Raw genomic sequence first — 25,732 nt, 5'->3', positions numbered from 1 at the left:
ACCGGGACAAGTTCTGATGTAGACAGAGGGGACGTAGCGGGACAGGCAGATTAACGCACAGTGACAGTCGCTCTAGTTTATAGCAGTTGGAAGCTCAATACCTAGGGTTCGGTAGTTTAGGGGCAGGTGGGCAGCAGTCCAGCAGTTGCTCCAGGTTTCTGGAGGGACAGTAATATACTGAGGGACTTTGGCTAAGACCTAGTCCGCGGAGGGTGGCAGCAGAAGTTTCTGACTTCGTGGGTGGGAGGGCACACTGTGCTCAGTGTAGTAAGACAGGGGGGCATTGTATTGGAGGGGAAGCACCGAGTACCAGGGCAGCAGGTACGGAAAACGGCCAGTGGGCACTACACCAGGGGAGAAGCGCTATAGAAGGGGTGGGCGGGCACTCTCCTGGCATTCACCCTGACCCAGGGCGGGGGGGATGGAGGTACACATTGGACTCGGAAGGGTATACAAGCAGCCTCCCGGGAAGATGATCCGGGGAGCCTTCGAAAATCTTTTCCTGAGTGTGAGGGAGGCGCTGCAGGGTGAGCGGAGAACAGTGATAGAGGGAGCCCAGACAGCGACTACTTGGAGAGATCCTGGGGGCAGCCACTCAACTTCTAGCTGGAGCGAAGGCTCGGAAGCGCAGCCCCTGCCCTCCTGGACTGACCCCAGGGTTGACCACCTGTCTCCTAGCTGGGGAGAGTCACAGGGCGCGCAGCCAGACGCAGCAGCGCCTCGGAGTCCGCGTGCTCAGGCATCCCAGTTTCCGGGACTGAGCAGCTGCCCCTCGGAGCTGAAGGAGATTCTGGGAGATCAGAGAGGGATGCTGGAAAGCGACGACAGGTCCTCCGATCACCCCCAGAAGGAAAGTTACTCTAGAGCTCCACAGGGGATCTCTGACAACGCTAAAGAGCTCTGCAAAGCGGTGTCCGTGTCACTGGGGCTCAGCATGGAGGCTCTGGAGCATCTGAACCCAGGCGCAGAGACACAGAGAGGTGACTGTATGTTTGCCGGGCCCCCCACACATACTCTAGATGCCCACAAGTGCCAAGTGGGAGAGGAGGAGAAGAGTGACACATCCTCTCCCCAGTACCATGAAGGTACATTTAGGAGGAGCAGTCAGATCAACTTTCCAGCTGGCAAAGCCCCAGTGGATGGCAGGGCACTGGGTACGGAGGAGAAAGAGCAGCCTTGCACAGACTTGGCATTGCCAGAGCCCGTAGGCTTCAGGCACCGTGGCATGGAGCTGGCACCCAGCCTCACTCTGTACAAGCCCACCACCTTCATGGAGGAGACTCCTGTTTTCTCAGGAAGGGACTATTACAGCTTTCAGATGGCACTTACACCACATGGCAGGATAAAGGTAGAGGGACCCATGGAATATGCGGGCAATGCCTGGGGGGCACCTGCCAGATACAGCGAACTGTCAGGCTTTGCCCACTGTGGTCCACCTGGCAGTTGGCACTCTTTGTTCGAAGAAGGGCAGTCCAGTGGCTCCTATGCAGATGCCAGCCTGTACAACTATCAGCGAAGTCATGTGCCACCTGGGCCAGATGGCGAATACCCACCGGACTCTTGGTATCCAGGACCAGCAATCTTGGGTAGAGTACCCTATGGCGGCCCCATGAAGAGTGAGATGTCACCTTGGATGGAGGGTTACCCAGGCGCATTTGGAGAGATGCGGTAAGTCAGAGAGCATGAATCAACGTTTATGAGAAATGTAAACAATTTGTAATATTGGGACTGTGGGGAGGCTAAACCAGGGGCACAAGAAACAGCACAGTCCACTTATCAGGCACACTATTTGTTTGTGACACAATTCAGGTACTGTTTTTATTTTCATTATATTGCAAAAACATATACTCACTGTGACATTTTATATAAATAGCATACATATTGCAAACAGAGCTGAGTATATTACTGTTCATTTGCTTGGTGCTGCACTGGACAGCAGCAGTTTGTTTCTGCTAGCTCTCATCTGACAACTGCTCTGGTTCAATGTTGTAGACCTAGCTGTGCAATCTTTAGAACAAACAAAATTTTGCATGATACAAGGCTCATACTTTTAAAGATACCACTGTTGATTTTGCTAAATTTCCCCAAACAAACCATAAGGAAGTTAACCAGTAATATCTGTACTATCTATTTTAGGCATTCCATTCCCTTAGCAAAGTTTGTCATCCTGTGTCCCACTTTTGTGTCCATTCATTAGGTAAGCTATGGTAGGTAGTAACCTGGAAGTTCTTCATGCCAATGGTTGAAGCCTCTCTAGATCCTGTTTGACCGATTGCGCAATTATTTTAATTCATCAAAACAATATTTACAGCTAATCATAAAGACAATTAACGGGATTGAAACATGGTTACTGATCACACACCTTAATAAATCTCCCTATTTGTGTCTCTTTTGCCCCAGAGCTCAACTCACAGTTGACCATTTAGATCTGTAATTGTCTATTTTATCGAAAAAACTTTTTGTTTACCAGTAATATTGGGCAGGACAGTTTAGAAATGCCTCAGACATAAGCACAAACACAAGAAGCCATGGGATAACAGTTCATACCCCAGTTAATTGTTATGCCCCGCTAGACAAAGCAATGTCTTATTTTGACTTTTTTTTTGTGTGCAATTTTAGATTTTAAACAGCCTTTAGAACATAGTAACACACAATATATATATATATATATATATATATATATATATATATACGGTTGTATCTAGGTATCAGGCAGCATGCATTAAAAACCATTTATACACACGCATGTATACAAATATATATCTATGTGCCACTTGTTTATTTAATTCACGCACTTTCAAGCAGTGACTCCACAAGTGCTGCATTCTTTCCATCTGTTGGCTTTTAAGTGAATAAGAAATAATTATCATGACACAGGACATTGAGCTTTTAAACCAGAGTGACTTCAAGTCTCCACATTTTTCAGTTTAATAGTGAAAATATTTGTTTGCGATCCTGGCATGTGTACTACTTTCAGATTTAAAATTGAATTTCTCCAGTACGTCTTACACAGCATTTTTTTTAAAAAATGTAATCCTTATTGATAATTTATCTTTAAATGCCCCTACCTGTTTTATAAATGGATTTTTTGGGCAACTTGACTTACTCCAGCAAAATAATGGTTTCCACTGAATTAAACTGTTCAAGTGCTATACTGTACATGAAGAGGCTGCGAACAGGAAGAGCCCCTAATATTACTAATAATTTTTCTTTTAAGGCATTTGCTTTAAGTGTTCAAGTGCCATAGGAATATTACTAATAATGAACTTTTCAGATAGTACTTTTGCTCATCATAATTTGATGCGTGTGTTATTTTTTAATGTAATACTGTATTACCCGAGAAGTGTTTATTAGCACGGGTATTTCTCACATTACATTGTGTATTTAAAGTGCCGATAGCTCAGTCTCTGAGGAGGTTCCATACCTGCCAAATTATTTAAAAATTAAAATAAAATTACGATAAAAGTACTTGCAGCAAATTTGCTAACACTACCTATAGCAGCATAATTTGAAATTGTAGAAATTAGACTAAATCTATTTTTCATTCGCTTATAAGATCTCAGAATCAGGTAAAATGGTCGGAACAGTTTTTTTTTGTTTTTTTTTAGCACTGCAAGTTTTCTCAAATACCATTAAGTGAACAAATCTAGGCAAACAAAACAACATCCAAAAAGCTCATGTGAAAGTTGAGTGCCCTATAGAACGCGTAATATACTATTTAAAAAGATTTAAGGGCTTTTTATTTTATTTTTTTATAGAACTGGCCCTTTAACTGGCAACTAACTGGAAAAGAGTCTAGTGTAAATGCAGAGGAATTTGTCCTTGTAATGTTTGTATTTTTTTGCTTGTTTTCTTTCGCTCTTCAGTTTTGAACCCACATAACAGTGTTTTGTGAGAACATATTAGCATATTTCCTATAATAACACACATTTTGGAACACAGTTTTTAAAACGCAAACACAAGAAATAATGTAACATTGCGAAACCTACGTAAGAATATTATTAGCAATGGAGCAGGTTAAAATGGTTCCTTTTTTAAATACAGGATTTTGCCCAGAAATGCAAATCCAGACTTGAGTTGGGGTTACATAATCACTACCTAAAAATTAAATTCCATAATAAAATTAAAGTGTTCTACAGCGTTTTTACCGCCGTATTTTTCTTTTTAAGCTTTGCAGAAATTTTCCTTTAGTATGTCGGCTGGAAAACTTTTGAAAATATTGTTGCAAAAAGTTTTCAAGTCTTTTTTTTCTGGGATTGTGTTGCAGCATATAAAAACTGATTGCTATAAGGTTCCCAAGCATATCAGGCGCTTTAGGGCAGAACACTAACTATTATGGAGATGAATGGTTTATGGGATAAGAATAAAAATACGTATCATTTTTTTAATTGCGTTTGTAAACTTTCCGATGAATCATTTTGTTTTGCGTGAGCTCATCAACACTTATTACACCGTCAAGAACAATTGGAGCCCAGAACCTTCAGGATATATTTCTGCCCTGATTTAAATGCTGTCCCACTAACTCTGTCACCCACAATATTAAAATGCACTTACGTATTTGTTCACTTATTGTGAGTTTAATTAGGATTATGGGGCTTTGTACTCCTACAGTGGGAAAGTCGCATTTAATATGTAACGCTGAGGGTCTGATTTACAGGGGCCTCTTTCCACTGATTAAGTCCTCAATTAACCAATACAATTTCCTGTATACATTATCTTAAGTTTTGTCTGTAGCGCACAGAGATTGTGATCAGAAAATGATTTGGGAAGGCTGCATATGTTTAACCCTTTAAACACCAGGGGGATTAAAAAGCTCCCTTTGCCTCGCTAATGCTGCTTGTAAATTTAGGTTAAACAGGTATAGTTTCCAGAGGTGAATTATTATAAAGACTATAAATACCAAGATTAAAAACATTTTAAAAGCTGAAATTAACCCTTCTTTTGCCAAGGAGTGAACAGCTGTACCCCAGACAGTAATGTGTCTAATAATAATCACCGACGGGTGTGGGGACAAAAAAACTCAACTAATTCATTAATCCACTTGCCTGCCAAAGCTGATTTGTGATACGTATGTCTTTTTTCACTTATTCTGCTTAAATTCTTGTTATCAATTCTGTAATGTCTCCAAGGTGTTGTGATGATAAAAAAAAAAAACATATCTTTTGCCGCTATATTTGCATCTAAAACAGGACTTGTGAGTATACCAAAATCACTTACACCGGGGTAAGTTTAATATTTTTTTTAAATATTTAGTGCTGTCATGAAATGGAAGCCAAACACTTTAGACTGATTCGTTTTTGACTTTTTATTTGCATTTTGTTGCCATTTGAAATGTTTCATGGAATCAAGTTGAAATAATTATCCTTTGTGTAAAAACTGTTTCAAATAATTAGGTGGAGAAGATGTTCATCTTATTTCGGCTTAGCTGGTGTATTTCACGGATTATCACTTATGACTTGTGCTATGTTTTTAAAACCTTAAAAGCTTAAAAAAGATGAAAAAGAAACACAGAGTATTTCATAATGAGTGGAACATATAACAAAGCGGCATAAGCAAAACCATTTGGTATACGGGACATTTTTGGTACGCAATTGTGTGTGTACTTATACATACATATAATGACAAAGATGCACAAACCACGAAAATATAGGAACATCATCAAGTCAATCTGGGAAACATAACTGCCCAACTCCCCTCTACAGTTTTTGAATATCAGACTTTTATATACAAACTGTACTTTGTTTGACTTGTTTTGTACTAGTGGCCATTTTAGGACTTGATTGCATTTCCAGAAGACTATCCCTACGAAAAGCCCTTCTGAATGCTGTATTTTAAATACGTGAAATACGCTTTTGTTGTATTTTAATAGAATACTAATATCTTGAACTAAGATACAACTTTGTAAACTATTTTGCATCGGACAATCCATTTTTCATTGGATTGGTTTTCAATATACCGTGGAAATGAACATAAACTGAATCCACTGAAGGCCACGGAGATCACAGACTGAATTCAGCTACATTATGTGACTGGTAAATGTTTATTATGAGTGGGCTTGGACAAATGTCTGTAAAATTTCACAAGCTAGGAGGAAGAAAAGGCACACTTAGGGAGATCAATGTAAGGGAGCACATAATGGTAGCTTGTAACATTTCTGGAGCCGTAGCTACCTAGTTCTTTGTATTTGCCTAACCGTGGTTACATGTTTGAATCCGAGTAAAATGTGTTAGTTTTCTATTTGTGAAATTGACGTTTAAGCATGGAGGGATTACTTTTACACGAATGCCAGGTTCCTATATAAAACCTCTCATGTGAGATTTAGAAATTTTGAAATAATTAAGTTAAATTCATTTTTTTCTTTGTGGAACAAAAACATCAAGAAAATTGAGTGCAAATAGTTAGCAAATTAGTCACCAGTTCTAATAAAAATGTAACATTCTTTACCAATTCATCCAAGGGGGTTGAAATTTCCAGCAGATTCTTCTATTACATCGCCATTTCATTCAACTATACAGATTTTTCTTAAAAAATTAACGTAGCTGGTTTTGACAAAAAAAAAAAAAACGTTTAAACAGCTTAATGAAACTGGATAGATGCCTAAGATCATAGATTTTTTAAATTTCCTTTTTCTTTAATAAATAACATCTGCATTGTAGAATATTTATTAGTTCATAATAAAAAATAGCCAAATATAATTTAAGTTACACAACCATTACATAACTTTTTCCAAGAACATTTTCTGAGCCAGAGGTTGCTCTTAAGGAAGAATGGTAATTATATATATATATATAAATATATATATATACATATATATATATATATATATATATATATATATATATATATAGTATATGTCATATATATATATTGTAAACTGTACCGTATATATTTTACAGAGGCATGAATGTATATTCAGCTTTATGTTTCCTGTAAATGTATTATATCATGAAGTACAGCTAATATTTAGGACCTTTTCTTGCAACTGAAAAAAGCTGTGGAATTGCAATATACTAGGACTAGTACTATACCTTAACATAGCTGTTTCTTAAGTAATGCGCACTTCAGACATAAAATAAGTTAAACCATTTCCATGATTTTCCCTTAACATTTATAATATTTAATGCAATATTAAATTATCCATTGGATAATATAACTTCTCCGTGCCTTACTTCATTGATGCTACAAGGCTGAGAAAGAAGTTTTTCTCATTAATTGCTTGTTTTGTGAGAAGCTGTGATGTATATTATTGAGTGTTTCTGTTGCTGTGTCAGTTGTGAAGTAAGGTAGATTTACTGGTACTTTTTATTGAACGGGCATGAAATCACTTAAGCTATAAAAGCACATGCTTGTGCACGCCGGAAAATGCATTGCCGGGCAGAAGTTAATCATATATTAACACAAGTTAATGGATTGATTGAATGCACTATTTCCAATATTATATTCATGCACATCAAGCTCGATTTATCAATAATGTACAGTACATGCTCTTGCATACTGCCAAGGGATGCCCAGTGGTTCTCAGTGAAGTCTCACCCAGTCTAATTATTGAGAGACACAAATGCAATAATATGGCATCTAGCCACGGTAAATTGATGGTAGTTTAGACCCTTAGTAGGTGACATGAAAAAATACACATTTTACAAGGTGCTCTCCGTGTCATTTGTTCCCTTCTTCAATAAACGCATACTAAAGGTTAATATATAAAGCTCTCATAAGAGCCTGAGACTCTAGGTTTTATGAATAATGTTCACAATCATCACTCAAGGAGTTGTAGAATATTTGTAGTTTTTCGGGGTGTTATGATGAGTAACTTTACCATGATTTAAAAAAAAAAAAATAATCTCATTCTAAAAATCATTTTCTGTCAGCACTTCCCATGGACTTCTTATGTTTAAAATCACTCAGTGATATAGTAGGTTTTTAACTAACCTGGGAATTTGTGGGAGTTAGCAGGGGAACTGATAATTTTAACTGCCTTATATCACTATGCACGATGAAGGGACAACCCTAAAGAATGTGATTTGGCCCTTTCTCATACATAATGATTTTTTTATCAATGATGACATAGTGACCATTTTAAGCATGACCTAACGATAAGAAGCCAAAAGTTTTTACCTATAAATAGGTTGTGATCTTGGGGAAGGCGGGGGGACCAGTAGAACTTACACCCTCTTTTCATTTTGATTTTCAGAGTGCCGAGTCTTATAATTTATATGTACAGTTTGAGTAGGAGCCTGCTATAAACTACACTACAAGTGACATATGGTTAATAAGTGCATGCTGGCAGTGGATGAAGAAAGGAGCATTCCTCAGTAAATATAGTAATGGTGCATCTGTTAGATTTTTATGATTATAGTCTCAGTATTGGTCTAATCCCTGTGTCATAGTGGTCTTAAATACAGCAAAACAACACACTTTTCTTTCTTGGGAGAAAAAATTCAATGTTGTTTGTAATGGCTGGAAGAAAGGATGGGTTAAGAGTTGTTTTTGCGTATCAGAAGAGTTTAATTGATCATATTGTAAAACAAGTACTCTTTGTTTATATTATATTCATTTCTATGTGCCAATCCTGTGATCCCTTTGTCACTGAAAAAAAAAAATCTCCAATCAGTCTATAAGTACCCAAATAGTCTATCAATATTGAGATTACTGCTTAGACCCAAGCTTTCTGCTATTTAGAGAATAAGTATATCATGATAATTTTTTAGTTTTTAATGTATACTGTCTATTTTGCATTTACTCCAAAACACTGTACATGAAAAATGATGCATTCATTCTGTAGTTATTGGAGTTATAAAATGAGACTTCCATCCTATTAGCCTACTCTCCCTAGCTGAAAATAACTAAAATCAATGGCAGTTCAACCTGCGTACTTGCGGGTTCAATGACATTGAATCACTTGTATGAAAACCAAATGCTCAGCTTTCACAATGTGGAGATGGAGTGTTCCTTTAATAATATGTATCTATCCTTTAAGGGTAGATATGGGACCCCTGATCAAAGCAGATTTTTGAGGTCTTATCTGGACTTCTTTGGAAATCAGCAATAGGTGTGGAGCTAAATTTAGAACTTAAAAGCAGTAAATCAATTTCAATGTTTGTACACCTTTTGCAATGTATTTTACGATACTACTATTTAATATTTTAGCAACTTTTTATAAATACCTATTAGCAATATAAATATAGCTATAGTCTTCTAATAAATAAAATGATTTAACAGATGGTGGCATTTTTTCTTAAGAAGGTGTTAAGAACAATACAGATGTGGAGATGTTTAGGGGTAACTTTAGGAAATTATTTTATACAAAGAGAATTTGTGGATTCATAGATTAGCCGTCTGTCTAACACTGAATGGTAGTAAAAAGGCATGGAACAGACATGCTGATACTCTGAGCTGAAAACAAATCTGCAGATTATAACTAGGATTTAGAAAGATAAACTAAGATAACTACATTGAAATTTCTAACTCTTTCAAAATTATAAACAGAATTCAGGAAGATTATTATAGCGCGGTATTTGAGAAGGAGTGGTACAAGTGCCTATACCGTTGCATTTTTGGTCATAGGTCATTTTTAATTAATCAAATCGGACTGAAAATTATACCCATAAAAGATCCTTGCAATCTTGTGGCTTGTCACAATTTTTCATCTGCTGCAGTTTCACCTGTTCAAGTGCGCCACAGCAATAGCTTAAGACTCCCTCTCTACAAATACAAACTTAATCCGTATTCATGAGCAGGGATGGTTAATTAACTGAAACTTTATCCCCTTCTCTAACATTTCTCTGAGGTCCCTACTGCCAGAGTGGGTAGAGTTACATGTTAAAGGTAACTTTTTCTAAACGATTTATAACAATTAATACCAGTGTCAGAACTCATAAAGTCAGCACAATAAAATGTCAAATTACCTTACGTTGCAAAACACTACACTTTTCAAGAGCATATATTACATATAACATACTTAAAACAAAATTATTACTCAACAAAGTGGCAGATATGAGTTGAATATATATATATATTTATATATATGTGTGTGTGTGTGTGTTTGTGTCTGTGTGCATGTGTGTGCATGTAATAAATATATACATCTCTGGTTTTTATCATAGTTTTGAATTAAGAGATCAAATTATCTTCCTAGTGAGATCTGCCCCCGTTCTTGTGCACTAGAGACCTCTAATTTACTGGACTGCTATTTTTAGAGTTTTTCCAGAATGCAATGGTTGTCCCATGCCGTCTTGTATATTTAGTTGATGTACCCTAAATAAAGAGAATGTCACTGAAATCTCCCAAAAGGTGCATGCTCGTTAAACATAACAGTCACCCCGTATGCTAGATATTATTGTCTACAATTTATTATGCAGTATATGCAAGACCTTTATCCTTTTTTTTACAAGGTTATAAATATACACACCTAACTAAAAAATAAAAGTAATAATTAAGTACTTGGGAGTTTGGCAACAACATATCTTTATTTAACAAATTATTCATGATATTGAATAATGATATCATGATATGATATTGTGGTCTGACCCATAACCGATAAATGTTTATATTGCAGGTAAATGGAGTTTGAAATCCCCTTTGTTTTGTCCTTATTTTTAGAAAATATTGTCCATTGTGTGATTAGGATTGTTATTTAAGATAATCAGTATTTAGAGTGCATTTGAAACATTTAAAATGTGCACTTTAAATCTCAAGCTATGAGTGACTCCTATACATAGAGCGTTTACAGATAATATTCTGTATATAACCATATTTAAGAAAAAAAAGACAAGATTTAGACTGTGTAACGTTTAGCAAAAGAAAGTACAACGTCTAAAGTACATTGTCTATTTACAGCCAAATAAACCAATTTCCATTTAGTGATATAATAAATCATTCTTAATTGATACCTTGGTTTTGTTTTGCATAATTTAGAATTCAGATTTTTATAAAGTTATAATCTTTGTGCTTTCTAACACATATCTATTTTCAGCATTAAAAAATTTGAATTTATGCCAGGGGGAGGCAATAAATCCTTCTTTGCCGTTTTTATATGTATGGTTTCCGTTAGTACGAAAAGCAAAGCTTTTATAAATACAGATATTTACTTGGTTGCATAATTACGCTGTTGTCCGTGATCAAAACCTTTAGCATCATTTCTAGAACCCACAAAGTTTTAATTAATTTACCAAAAGCAGGGCATGTTTTAATGAAATTCTAGATAATTTGTTCTGGACTCTTGTCTCTCCCAGGTTATGCTCCTGGAAATGTATCAATAGAAAAAAAATACAGAGCAATAATCACTCATACACTTTGATTTAGACATATTAACCATGATAGCATTCCTGGCAGCAGATCAAACCATTTTGCATTTCTAAATATCGTGATTAATAGGAAATTGTTTAAAGACTTGTATCTTGATAATTAAACCTATTATAAAACATAAAGGAGCACCCTGAATTTGTTTTTTATTGATCAAACATTCCTTAGGTATTAGAAGGTTCAGATCAGAAGGTTTTAGTGGTTTTTATCATTTTTCTTTTTTAATAGCTGCTGGCATTTTTTCCCTTTTTTTTTTGTAATGCTCATGGAAAGTAGATTTTTCCTATTCATGCACTTTTTCAAATAATGTGGCGTTTATAATTTATAGGCCTTCAAGTCATCATAATTCTATGGCATAGAGTACATATTAATGCAAATCTTAAAAAATATATAAAAGTTGGACGATGTCAGCTCTGGAACTGATCTTAATTAGTATGGTAGTTAAAGCAAAATATTCTTGATATGCAAGATGGTTCAATGTGGATCGTAAACAACCCATAAGCAGATATCTCGTACAGTAGTTTTCATGTCATAATTAAGCTTTAGAATTGCATGCACTGCTTTTTTGGTAGCTCGAAAGATGTATTTTTCCTCAGTTAATTATTTTTCCTTATGTCACCAAATGTGATACTTTTTAATACAGATATAAGAGGTAATTTACCGTATTTTACGTTTAAATACACTTTAGATAAGGATATGTTTCATTTTTTTTATATCAAAATATAAGTTCACATACTTTATTTACAAATTCCATCATGGGTTCAGCAAGCTCACTTCTTATACGCCGCAGAAAGCCCAAGCCCTTCACACTTGCTTGTAGCATCACTGTGGAGTGTCAAATATAGTGTAGAGTTTGACAATATTAGTATGTCTCAACATTCAGTCCTAAACGCAGCAGAAAAGTTGGAAATAAACAGAGAGCGGACATAAGGGCCTTCCGGTTCTTTTACATGGTTGTTTGCTCACGCGCAGATTCCAGCACACCGGACAGACCAGGAACCTCACAGGAGCAGGAACCTCAAAAGCTTTACTGATGCTTAACTATAAAGCATTAGTACTATTTTTTTCTGAGTAGGTCGTATGTGTCTCGTATGTAGTAAACAAGTACATTGTGTGTCTCCTTCTATAGTTACCAGGGAAGGGAATGTATTTTGTAACAATAGTTGTTTACAAACAAGATCTATCCTTTGCCTTGTCCAGTAGAACCTTCTCCTCTTTCAGATTTCACACTTTGGTCTGATGCCAAACTGAGAAAAGCAACAGGTACAGATGCTTTGTTTATTAGACACCTGTTTGGTAAGCTAAAGACAAGTATCTGATTTAAGACGCTTGTTAGGGAGTGACATGCACAAAAGAATGGTAGCTGCAATAGTCTTCCAGTAACAAAAACACAGTTCCATCCTGAGAGCTAATAAACAGAGCAAGAAGTACACAGTGCTATCGAATTCATACGAATTCATTCTGCCACTTTATTTTACTGTAACGTAGCCGACTCTTTCAAAAGCTCAGCAGCGGCCATTTGCCTTTCGACTAAGATTAATTCAGACATATGTAGCTTGGTTTGCCAAAAAAGATGTGTAATGGAGGCAGGAATAACACACCATATTCGTTCTGTTGTGCACGGAATTGTAGGTATTCTGGTATTAACATTAATCATCCGCTCCACCAGGATCAGGAGCATAAACAGAAGTCTGGCTTGCAGGAGTTAACATGAAGGAGCATTATGCGCCTTATTTATTTATTTGATTTTATCTTTTATTTGCGTTACCATCTATTTTTTACTTCAGATATCAAAATATAATGCACCCTGAGACAATGTAAAGACACAGTACCTTTTACTTATGTTTACTTAAGTATGCTCGGGTACATGTTGCCCAGTTTTTAATTCAGGTTTGACACTGGCAAAGCAGGTAAGTTCTTATTGCAATCAGATTTGTGTCCAGAGAAGCAAGCAAATGTTGGTGGTTTGCATTAGTAAACTAGATTAAGGAATTATTTCTGCCTCTTTAAATTCCTCACTTTTTTATGCTGTCAATATTTAACATGTTTTGTTTGTTCCCTTAAAAGTACAAACACATGACACTCAACCAAGGCAACCAGTCTCAAAAACTTTAAACTGAGCCCCAGTAACGATACTTTGCAACGGCTGTACTGTTGTTATGTATTAAATCTCCCCTTCTCCACCAGGCTTAAGTTTACTGCTAAGACCATTAAGTGTTCAATTGCTCAGAACCTTACAGAATGAGGTCGAGGTCCTGCCAGTTTCTAAAAAAAAACAGCACTTTTTTCCTGCTGTACATTGAATGAGATACGTCTTTCGTATTTCAAAGAAAGTGGGGGGGGGGTTTCTTTTTTTCTTTCTCTCCTCTGCTTTTATTATTAAGAGCTCAGCTCTATTTGGGAAATGATTTAAAAAAAATAACAGCTGGAGCAATTTATTTTTTTTAAAAGGAGAATTCCTTTGGCAGAAAAATACACAGTAATCGTATGGGTTTGTAAATCAGTCTGCACTTTGAACGCTCATGCAACTTTTATATAATCCAGATATAATATGTACATAAGAAAATGCCAATAAGGCTTCATGTCGCTGATTTTAAGCATGGCTGCTAGATATGATTCCATGCATTTGGTCATTCACATCTGACACAGGGGCTTAAATTAAGTTTTTTAACTTAATATTTAGGCAGAGACTTGTATAGGTTTCATGAACATACCAAGTTATGCATTTTGTTTTATTTCTCTAACTGCGGTTATATATTATATAGCTGACCAATATAATGCTGTATATACAGTACTACAGAATCTACTGTACTTTCTATCACATGTAATATGAAATATAGCATCTTTGACATTTTTTTTCCTGTGTTTTTTTGTTAACTTTCTTTAAGTTATTTTAAATGCGTCCTCTACTCGACAGGGAATGCTTTATCTTTTGTCTCCATGAACATATGTTTTTTGTGTGTAAAAAATATTCCTCTGCTTTATAGAATATTTTACCAGTGGAATATTTGAGTGCTATATATATATAGTAAATTTAAATATAACAAGCTTATATAAATTGTATACTTTTTTCTTGATTCTTTTATCCACAAATCTTTTCCACCTTAAAAATGGGTCCAATAAAATAAAAACACCTTAGGAGTAGAAGTTGAATGACATTATAGGGACTATTAACAACCCATGACAAACTCGTACATACTTAGACGGATATTTCACAATGTAATTAGAGCATGAGGCAGCAGTATGACGAAAAGCATCAGTTAGTATGAGGATAGAGTCCTACACTCTAAGCTTAACTATAACCACCACGCTTCACCCGACCTCAGCTTTGACATCAAAGCTGCGGCTCTAACAGCCTTTTCGAACTTAAGGAAGCCCTTTTTCAAGGAGCTTAATATGAAAAAAAGTATCGTAACCTAAAGGACACTGAGGCGCTTACCTTATTTTCCATCATTCTTCCTCATATTCTACAACTTAACGATTCAAAATATGTGTAAAATTTCCCCAAAGGAGTTATTTTCCTAAGCCTGAAATATTTACCCCCATTAGGATGCATGGAAAGGTTTTTCAATGGTTATTACTAGTTGTAAAACTCAGGCAAGTTACTATACAGCCGGGAAATACCATAAGGCTTACAGAGATCTTTTGCTGTGCTTATTTTTTTTCCTTAATTAAAATGTGTTCAACGTATGTATCTTTAAAATCGCTAAAAGTTTTATGATCGCATTCCCTCTAGTTATTGTGAATCCTGATGTGAATTTTAAGCCAGCATAAGTCTTAATATACTCTTATACTCTTTTTTATTTTCTTCAGGCCACTGGTTCCTTTCTCGATTTTCCCCATCATTTATAAAACCTGAATGTGTGGCTCTCTCTATATATATATATATATATATATATATATATATATATATAATGTGTGTGTGTTTGTATGCAGCCAAAAACAGATATTCTGGGAAAGAATACACTGGATAAAATCATATTTTCTTTATTTAAGTACAATTCAAGTGTGGCTACATCTTATGCCCATAAACAAAACACAACAAAAATGGGCAAGTGACCGTATGACATAATTTCAGCCCTGGGCAGACACTATTTGTAAACGTTTCAATGATGAGGTTTAGCGTTGAAGTCATTCAGTTTTAAAAACAAATTAAAAGTGTTACGCTTCATCAGAAATGTTGTTAGTGATGACACTGAATTTTGATTGCATTATGCACATGTCCTTTGTCTTTAGTGTTTATAATTAGTTGAGGAACTTTTTGTGACATTATTTTAGTGGTGATCATCAACTGCTTTGCAATGCTGTGTCTGATTTCATTGAATCAATGAGAAAACATAAATGTCTATAATAACATAAAAGCCAGACATTATATGCCATTACTGAAAATAAATTAGTACTGAATTTACTGTTTTCTATAAATCCACACAGTGTCTGTAAAACTGCCCTGTTACATTGTTACTCCAGATTAGTAGATTAAGGTGTTTGTTTAGTAGAAAGCCCTAAATCTCTCAGGCAGCTGCATCTGAACACTCCTTTAATCAAATGATGTGCCTTGTCAGTGCCTTGTGCATTTTATTCCATTATCTATTGTTGTAACTGCGACTGGATTTTGCCTAGTTATGACCCTGAATTAGGACAAAAACAATTTTAGTGATTACTGACCATGAGTTCTAAGTCTTCACAGCAATTAGCATCTCAAGGGCCAATTTAGAACATAAGAAGTTGCGTAAAATAAAATGAGGCCCTGGTAGGTAAACAGATTCAGTCAATTGCAGTGAAAGAGAATAGTACTTTAACCCTTTAAGTCAACATGAGATGTGTAGGAAGAAATCCATTTAAAAAAATATACTTCTGAAAAAAAAATAGACGTAAACAATTACGTTGTTATCAATTATCAGACACATAAGAGGCCAGTTTTACAATTTCAAAAAAGTTATGGGAAGTTTCTTAAGCAATACTTTCGAAGGGTACATTTTACATTCCCAGCTATATTGGCATTATTATTGCACGTTTCCGAGAAGGTTTAAATGCATGTGTTAGTTGGTCATTAGTTAGCTGAATGACACAAGTACCTCGTTAGCATTCAGCTAAAATTAGTAATGAAGTGAGTACAAATTGGCCATTCGAAAATAGCTCATGGGTGTAGTGCATAGTACATAATTCGAGAGATCAATTCATACACCATAATCCTTATCAAATGACCTCTACAATCTTGTGATGTTCTTGGAGTTAACTTCCAGTGCTGTTCTAAATAGAGTCCCCCCTTTAAGTAATATTGTCATACAGAAATTATATCAGTGCGACATTTTAAGGTTACCAGCATGACATATTAAATAGAAATACTACATATGATCTAGTCGGTTTGTGTATTGCAGTCATGACTTCTGATACTATCAGACTTTGTTGTGTGCAACTTGAATTGCAGTGTGCATTATGCTATCCAGCAAAGTTTCCCCGACTCCGTGAAAATTCTATAAACAACATAAACAGCATTATTAAAAATAGTATTATGGGAGCAATCACTAATGTACGGAAACATTTATTTGCTGGTTAAGTAACATATAAATGTTGAAACAGCCAGTATCCGTTTCCCAGTAGGCTAATAATTTGTTTTCAAGTTCATTATGAAGGATCTGGAGAACATGGAAGAATGTTCCCTAAACAGGTCTTCCATGCCTTTTATATATATATATATATATATATATATATATACCAGTATATATTTTTATTCTTTGTTTATTTTTAATAAGCAAGGTTAAAATCTTATTCCCGGTTGGTAACCTTCTGGTCTTTGTTACAATTCTGTTTACATTTTTTTCTTGGTTATTTTCTGATTTTCAGATGTGAATTTACAGCTTTTTATGTGCTCCGCGTTGTTAAAAAGATAGATTTATTAGCTGAAAGAAAAAAAAAGATCAAGGTACAAATTGTTGATATATTAGAAATATTAACAAATGCTTTCTTTCTTGCGACTTGCCAAAAAAGCCTTTTTTTGATAAATGCGGTGCTGATGTCTCTGTAGCATTTTGATTGCGTAACTGGAGAGGTAGTATTTTAACATGATAAAAGATGTCAAAGAGATATTGACAGCAGATTCAGCACGCATTAATCTGGAAATCAAAAGAAGATGCATTACTGACATACTATAATTAAGGGGTATGAGAGATATCTGGGAATTTATATATATAGGTTATATATGCACCCGTTTTTGCCTTTGTAATACTAAAACAGTTACAGGCACAAACAGGGACAGAACCTCGGGTACCTGCATTGCACTAATTTCTTTAGGAAAACAAAAAAAATACTAGAGCATATGCCTGATTAATTAGCGTTATCATCTGTTCTTTTTTATGCAGCATTATTTGTTTGTGAAATCCTTAGGTGGTAGTGTTTAGCGTAAATGAAAGTGCTTTATTTATTCAGTTTCGCTGCTATTATATAGGAAAGATTTTAAGTAAAAACAATTTTGCCTGCTGAGGTTAAATTTCCTTTAATAAAACTAATACCCTCTTTTGGAAGGGAAAACATATTTATCTTGCCAGATTTCTGTTTGAAGCGGAATTATGTTTAATAGCATATCCAGATGTGCCTGGGGTTTGCATTTCATTTGATAATACACATTCTCAATAGTATCCAGTGGCAGTTATAAAACTGAATATCGCAGAATAACACCACCTATCACACCGAAGGAAGCAGGAACTTTGGCTGCATATCTCTTTATACAGAATTCTGTTTGGTTACGGTTGTAGCTCCTGTTCCATACAAAAATACTTTGAGCAAGATCCGGTTACAGGGATAGCAAACTATGGCTCTACAGCTGTTCTTAGATCACAGGCGCTATCTACCTCTGTCTGCAAGTGTTGGTTTATCATGATGGGAGTTAACAATAGCTGTTAACAATTCTCAAGAACCAGGTGGCTCTGGCCACAAAGTAGTCTTTCAAATCTGGTTATCATCAGCCTTGTATATGTGTAAAGAAACCACTTTTGTATCTGCTTGAAGCAGTTCAAAAATTCAATTGGCGAGCTCTTGCACACCTAACTATTGTCCACTAACTTGCATGCCATATACACATAAACGACAAACTAAATGTAGCTCATTTATCTGGTTGTGCATGTAAAATGCACACACAACATGACAGTAATTAGGTTACCTGTTTTTCTTATCTTGATGTTATTTGTATATAATTACAGGCTAGTTGTTTATTTCATTGGTCATGTACTTTTCCAGGTCATATTTTCAGTTATTTATGTTATGCATCATTTTGTACTAACAATCTTATTTTTTATATTCTATAAAATAATAATAAGATTGCTATAGCTTCTGCTTTATTTTTTGTTTGCTAAATATCAAAGCACGATATAAAGAATGCAGAACATTTCCAAAATTACTATATTTGTGCAACATAAGCAGCAAGGCCTCCAGGAGGGAAGAGGAGATGACAATTCAACAAGAAGCATTTTACTGATCTACTGTAGTTCATTTACTTTATTCTTCAAAAACTGACAATTCATGTTGGTTACACTGCAGAGCCTTTTATTAAAGATATAAATTCTATACAATATCAACATGTGCCTCTAGGAAGAAATCAAATAGAATTGAAATTGGTAATGCATTGTTTATAGCTGGAACCATCTACTGGAATAGGGAGATACCATATGTTTAACCCCAAAAATAATGTAGGAAATGTGGATTTGAATGTATATCATGTTTTCTTTCTGTGATTCCTTACTGAACACAACTTTTTTTATCTTACAAAGTTTGGGAATTACAGCTTTGTTCAAACCGTTACTTTATTTGATACATATTTACTACATTTTTCTTGCATAGGGTTTGCTTATCATGTCAGCATAATTGAATAATGTATTTTTCCAGTAGAGTTAAAATGCAGAGGGTCCACAGAAAACACCATACAATAATTTCCATCAGCACTTTTCACTTTCTCACTAAACTCTTTCTGTGATTTGGCAAACAGTTGATTAAATACCTGCAGATTAGACAAGAATGACTTATACCATCCATACTATTTTGCAGCAATGGGGTTTCTTGGGTTCCAGACAGAATTTCCTGACGATCATTATCAAGAAAACAATATAAAAGCACAGTTTTCTACCATCACAAGTTACTGGTTATAATAACTGTGAATTTGGGCATTTATTTATCTGTCCTTGTAAAGAATCAACTGGAAGAGTAGGCTATTTTTATTAGAAGCATTTATTTTAATTTTGAATAAAGTGGGAGTGTGATCAAAGCTTTCAAAGAATGGGCAAATTGCCAAAAACCAAACCAGAGATGTTCAGAAAGGTAACACCAAACTCTGTTGGCACCTGGCCATCTCTCTTTAACCTTGCCGCACCCAATATTTAGAGGTTCTGCCAAACTTTAACAAGAATTGCGTCAATCGCCATGCGCACTTCAAAGCATCTTCACTTATTCTTCAGTCATTTTTAAATTTTACTAAATTATAGCAATTTGCAGCAGTCCTGTAACATGTAATAAAATGGTATTAGTTTTTTAGACATTGGACTGCATCTGCATTGTATAAAAAGCTAAAACATCTATTAATTCACGCACATCCCTTTAAGACCATTTCTTAAGATATTTCCAAACTCTTTCATGTGTAGCATACTTATAGAATAAGTATGACCCCTAGAGAAAAGGTCACACATAAGTTATGTGTTATATATAAACTGCAAGCCTACCCAGTTAACCTGTTTACCTGTCAGTCATGCTGCACAGACGTGTGTTGCAGATTTTGTCTAGAATGGGGTCACAGGAACTTTGTTAATGGGCTTAAGAAAGATTTATGGAAGAAATAGCTCTGTTGAAAAACAGCTCCCAGCCCATTGCACTACCAGCCCTCCCCTAGAAGAAAAAACATTTGATCAAAGTTAAAATCACAATGACACCGAAAATGGACCATAAAGTAGAAAAATGCCGAAAACACTGCTTGTTTGGCATGCAGTTTAAGATGATTGGCTGAGATGTGTGTTGATATCATCATTGTGTGTCTGTAACCATCAGCTGTCAGTTGGACAGCTACAGAATATGAAGTGTAAATTCCAACAGGTCATACAAAAATAACTGGCCATTTAAAAAAAAAAAAGTTTATAGGATTGGCTGAAGATCTGATGTGAGAAAAAAAATAAAATAATGGGAGTTGTCTCTTAGTTAGCATTTAACTGCTGCTTTAGAAATCCCATCTTGCATGCAGATATCTACATGTCCTCAACCAGCTTCTAACTATGCCCAAAATTTACAGATAATACCCAACACAGATGACAATAACAAGTAGATTTTGCAATGGTAACACAGTAACTTGCGATGTGAACCTGGTAAAGGCCGCAACTGAATGTTTTTATCTTTTGCTAAGGGATCTGGCAAGTGCATCCCCAATCTTTTTTCCTGTGATAATTTCCAGCAATGAATATGCACCAGTTGGGGTTTTCAAAATTAACTCTTCTGATTTATACGTTATTTTAGGATTCTGAGAGGCACTATTTTATTTTGTCAAACTATGTAGCCAGCCTAGTAAGACTATCTATTTGGACTACAAAAATAGGAGCAACTTTTTATTGCTTTTTTTACTCAAGGAGTTGTTTACTCAAGGCACTGCATAGAAAGTGATTTTGGTGCAAATCTGTAAAAATAGAAACCAATGGAATATTGCTGCAGATTTGTTACTACAGTGATACGCTTACTTAAACCTTTTTTCCGCCAATAATCAGTATTGTACCATACAAAAGAGCACATAACGTTAGTGTAGACGTTATCTTAGTTTATAGCATTTCAAAACTGGGACGACTTTCTTACATTTCTCTCATCAGATCTGTTTTCCATAATAAATTCCCTAGATGCGAACAAGTATTACAGGGAGTAACATCTGTGTTTTTTCTTTCATAAATGGACACATGCAGTTTCCTGATAGCTCCTGCTGTAATACATATACAATATGAGTTTGTGTTATCTCTGCATCATGGAAACATAGGGGGTCTACACTAGAGCCCTGCGCTGGACTGTTTTTTTTAATCCCGCTCCCGCTGATTTTTTAACCAATCCTGCCCGCTCCCGCAATGTGGGTGTTCCGCTCCCACCACATTTGCCCTCGAGTTGCTTCCTCACAGTATCTCTTCTCTTGCTCTGCCCAGGAAAAGGCGGAGTCACGGGAAGTGATGTCACATCACATGACTCCGTTTTGTTCCTGGGCGGAGCAAGAGAGGACACATTAAGGGAGCAGTGAGAAGGCAGCCTTGTGGGACTGCGTGGGATTACCGGGACCCGCAGGTACAGTGCCTGATCGCACGCAACCCCAGCAAGACCGCCCGCCTCCCAATGCAGTCCTCTAGTCTACGCTCACCTAGAGATGACATAGCAGCCTCAAAAAGATACAGTAAAACAGTGTGATTTATTTCAGTTGTGAAATGTGTTTATTCTACAGGGGATGACAAGGCCTTCAACTCAGCACAGAAAGTAGAGGCATAGGTTTTACCTGTGCAGTTAAAAAGAAGTACTCCAAACGGAAAAAAAAATAATTGTTAGAAAAAACAATCTGTAACTATGTGGGTTTCTGGTTTGTGTTAGACAGGGCTCGCCCTTAGGGGAATCCATGCGTGTCAGAGGTTCTGAACTCTTCTAATTATGCAATTAATAAATTAACTTTGCAGCATGCTTCACAAAGAAGTGTGTTGAGGTATAGTCTGCCTTAAAAAAAATCTAACTTTTATTAACCCTAGACACTGGGATTTGGCAGCACTCTTTCAGTGCATATGAGAAAAAATATGTGAAAAATACCGTATTGGCTCGAATATAGGCTGGACATTTTTCCTCCACTTTAAGTCTTTAAAGTGGGGGTGCGGCCTATATTCGGGGTTTAGCGCAGGAATGCGCAATTCGTATCGCCCAACGCCCGGGCGCTGGGCAGGCAACAGGGTTAGGATACAGGGACCTGCATCCTACTGCATCCTACTCTCCGATACACTCAGCCTCCCCTGCCGGCACTTTCCACGGGGGGAGTGCCGGCACGGGAGGTTGTCTAAGCGCATTGCGCAGACGTTCACCGGCAGCAGCGATGCACGTACACAACCTCTGCTGCCGGCACGTCTCCTCGGTGTGCTTTAACAATCTCCCTTGCTGGGAATTCCCACGGGGGCAGTCCCGGCAAGGGAGATTGTTAAAGCACATCGTGCAGACGTGCCGGCAGCGGCGGTTGTGTATGTGCATCGCTGCTGCCGGTGAACGTCTGCGCAGTAAGCTTTAACAATCCTCCTTACCAGTGCAGACTCCTGGAGTCCCCGATGTCTTCCAGGGCCGGCCGGGGACATCTATTCTACGCACAATAGAAATGGAAGTTGTATACCGTTCTGCGTACAATAGATGTCCCCCTCCGGCCCCGCAAAACACCGGGGACTCCGGGAGTCTGCACTGGTAAGTCTAGGGGAGGGGGGCACATCTCGGGGGTGACACACACAGAGTGGCAGCATGTCTCGTTGGGACACACAGAGTGGCAGCATATCTCGGGGGGTTGGGGGACACAGAGTGGCAGCATGTCTCGGGGGGGCAGAGTTGCAGCATATCTATTACACTTTAAATTACATTTTTTCTTTAAAAAAGCACCTAACTTTTAGGGTGCGGCCTATACTCGAGTGCGGCCTATACTCAAGCCAATACGGTAACATTATTGTGATTTCGCATTCAGTGAAACTAGTGTTAACATTTTTATTTCTTATAGTTAATCTCTATAATAAAAATTGTCATTGTCCCATAAGAACATTGCACTGTTTTTGTCGCTATCTCTGGCTGGTCACGTATGTTCCTTAAAGCTCCTACTTTTGCTTCTGGTTTAAACCATTTAAAATTATACTTCTAGATTAATAGAAAAGGGAAAACGTTTCAATAAAAAAGAGGTACAACTTTCATTGGGCTACCAGCGATTCACATCTCAAAGGCTGGTTGGGGAGATCAGAGATCCAATGCTCCCTGTGGGAGTCTATGATGTTTCCTTGTAGTGCGTGGCTTTCTTTCTAACAAATGTTGCATTGCAAAAATGTACATGTTTTTAGCTAAGATAGTTTTAGCCTCTATTATTGGGATCATGTCTATGGTCAGGTTATAAAGAGCATTGTAGTTTGCAGTTATTAGAAGTACTGGTGTAGAAAAGTGGCGTCTTTTCACTGTTTTAATTAATTGGTGGTGAGCCTATGTCTCTCAGCAAAATACAACTATTTATCTGTTATTTGTTTTCTTGAGTACTACATTTCTTTTTATCACCTTTCAATTAGTTTTGTCACTGAAAACCATCAAGTTAATCTACAAGCCGTTGTTATTTTAAACCGTGGCATTAAACTTGATGCTGAATCCATTATGGGAGACTGGGTCACTGTCAAACATCATTGTACTGTGTCTCTGTCAACTTAATATGTCTGTGCCAGGTAAGTCACGAGATAACTGCCTAGTCAGCATTCAGGACAGCCCTCATTAACTTATGCAGAAGTTATCTTTATTTACCTGCCAATTTATGCAGCTCAGTACTGCAGACGTTCTCAGACTTTGTCATGGTGCTGAGGCTTTCCACTTACTGACCATGTCATGGTTTAATAACAGGGTCTCATTTTACACACGCAGGTTCGTTCAGGGTTAGCTCAATGGGCTTAATTCCTGTGTATCATTGTTTTGTCCCTGGATCGTCGTTGAGACTGAAAAAAACAGGGATACATTTTCCTGAAGTAAAATAATCCCTTTCCAGTATAATTTATATTTTATTCTGTAGCCCTCTGAAATCTCAGTTCAGACATTTTCATTTAGTGTAGTGGATTATGTAACATTTATTTTAACCTCTCTACACTTACATTCGCTATCCTTCTGGGGATGCCGTAAGCGTTGCATTAACACTAAAGACATAGTCTCTGATCGTGGGGCAGCAACTGATCAACAACATTTAACACTATCTAAAATTTTAGAAATAAAAATTGCATATGGATGCTTGGGCAACCATATATTTTTGTTAGCATCAATCAAGACCCTTGATATACATAAGGAGAAATAAACAACCACTTAAGACAACATCAGGAAAATAGAATGGCAAAAAAGGTTGTCATGAAACATTCTGCAAGCAATTCTTTGCTCCTGTATTTTTTTATTTTATTTGGCCATGCATATGTAACCGGGACCTTGATTTATACATCTGGTCACATGATCACATCATGTTTTTACCACCCTTGGCTGAATTAGATATTTTGTTTTCTTCCCTGTGGATAGTTTCATGAAAAAAACATCATCCCTATTTTAGAGCAATAATATAAATTCCACCTTTCAAAAAGCTACTCTGTAAGTGTAGTTATTTATCATGGTATCCTTATGAGAACTTGTACTGCTGAGTAGCTATTCTGCTCAGATCTTGATGACACTAAAATAGCCACTCTAATCCTCCCTTATTTTTGTCGGGATCCCTTCTTGACACCACCTAAGTGTAATGGCTCTTGTTAATTGATTGAATACAGAAGGTATATTGTGTAACAGATATTTGTTTAGCTTCCAGTTTGTTCTCTCAATCCCTAAGTTAATATCTAGTGCAATAATGTTCATGTCAGTCTTTCAACAATGTTATCTCATTGGAAAGCATCCAGAAATCTTCATGAATGATGACAGGTCAGTATTCAGATAGAATGACAGAGATTAACTTTTTTTATTCATATAACACTAGTCAAACAATATAAGTACAATAGAAAATCACCATTGCCCCAGCGGTAGCTCACTCATAATTTAAGATGTTTTTAGATATCATGGCTAAAAATTGGCTTTAAGATATAGTAATACAGTATATTTAACAGCATAAAACTTAAATTCCTTTCTATTGATTTATATATTTTACCATACGTCACTAATAAATTCACAGTTCTGATGCCTTACAATTCTACTAATAACTTTTGTCAAACAAAATATTTCAGTATAACTTTTGTCAAACAAAACAGTTCAGTATAACCTGTGACATTCTTCCTCTACCTGCTTTTTTGTACAATTTGACCTTTCCTAGTACCTAGGACGATTGATAGATCTTTATCTCTTGATCGTAATTGACCTGTATAAATGTGCATGTATATAAAAATACAAAATGTATATATATATATATATATATATATATATATATATATATATATACCGTATTGGCTCGGATATAGGCCCCACCCGAATATAGGCCGCACCCTTAAAGTTAGGTGCTTTTTTAAGGAAAAAATTTTCTTAGTTAAAAAAAACGTAGAATAGATATGCTGCCACTCTGCCCCCCCGAGATATGCTGCCACTCTGCCCTCCACCCGATATATACAGCCACTCTGCCCTCCACCTGATATATACTGCCACTCTGCCCCCCCGAGATACGCTGCCACTCTGCCCACCGAGATACGCTGCCACTCTGCCCCCCCGAGATATGTTG

General features: G+C 36.5%; 1 protein-coding gene across 1 annotated transcript in view; it reads left to right on the top strand.

The window, feature by feature from the left end:
• The first annotated feature begins 421 nt into the window (after positions 1 to 421).
• The window catches only part of AR (androgen receptor), a 117,685-nt gene continuing 92,374 nt past the window's right edge, over positions 422 to 25,732 (top strand). Inside the window, exon 1 of the mRNA XM_053474185.1 lies at positions 422 to 1,668. Coding sequence (XP_053330160.1) covers positions 422 to 1,668 — 1,247 coding nt within the window. The remainder of the gene's footprint in view (positions 1,669 to 25,732) is intronic.

The sequence above is a fragment of the Spea bombifrons genome, chromosome 8 (assembly GCF_027358695.1).
Source record: "Spea bombifrons isolate aSpeBom1 chromosome 8, aSpeBom1.2.pri, whole genome shotgun sequence".
Taxonomy (NCBI): Eukaryota; Metazoa; Chordata; class Amphibia; order Anura; family Pelobatidae; genus Spea; species Spea bombifrons.
Note: the sequence above shows the minus strand (reverse complement) of the source record. Positions and strands in the feature narration are given on the sequence as shown.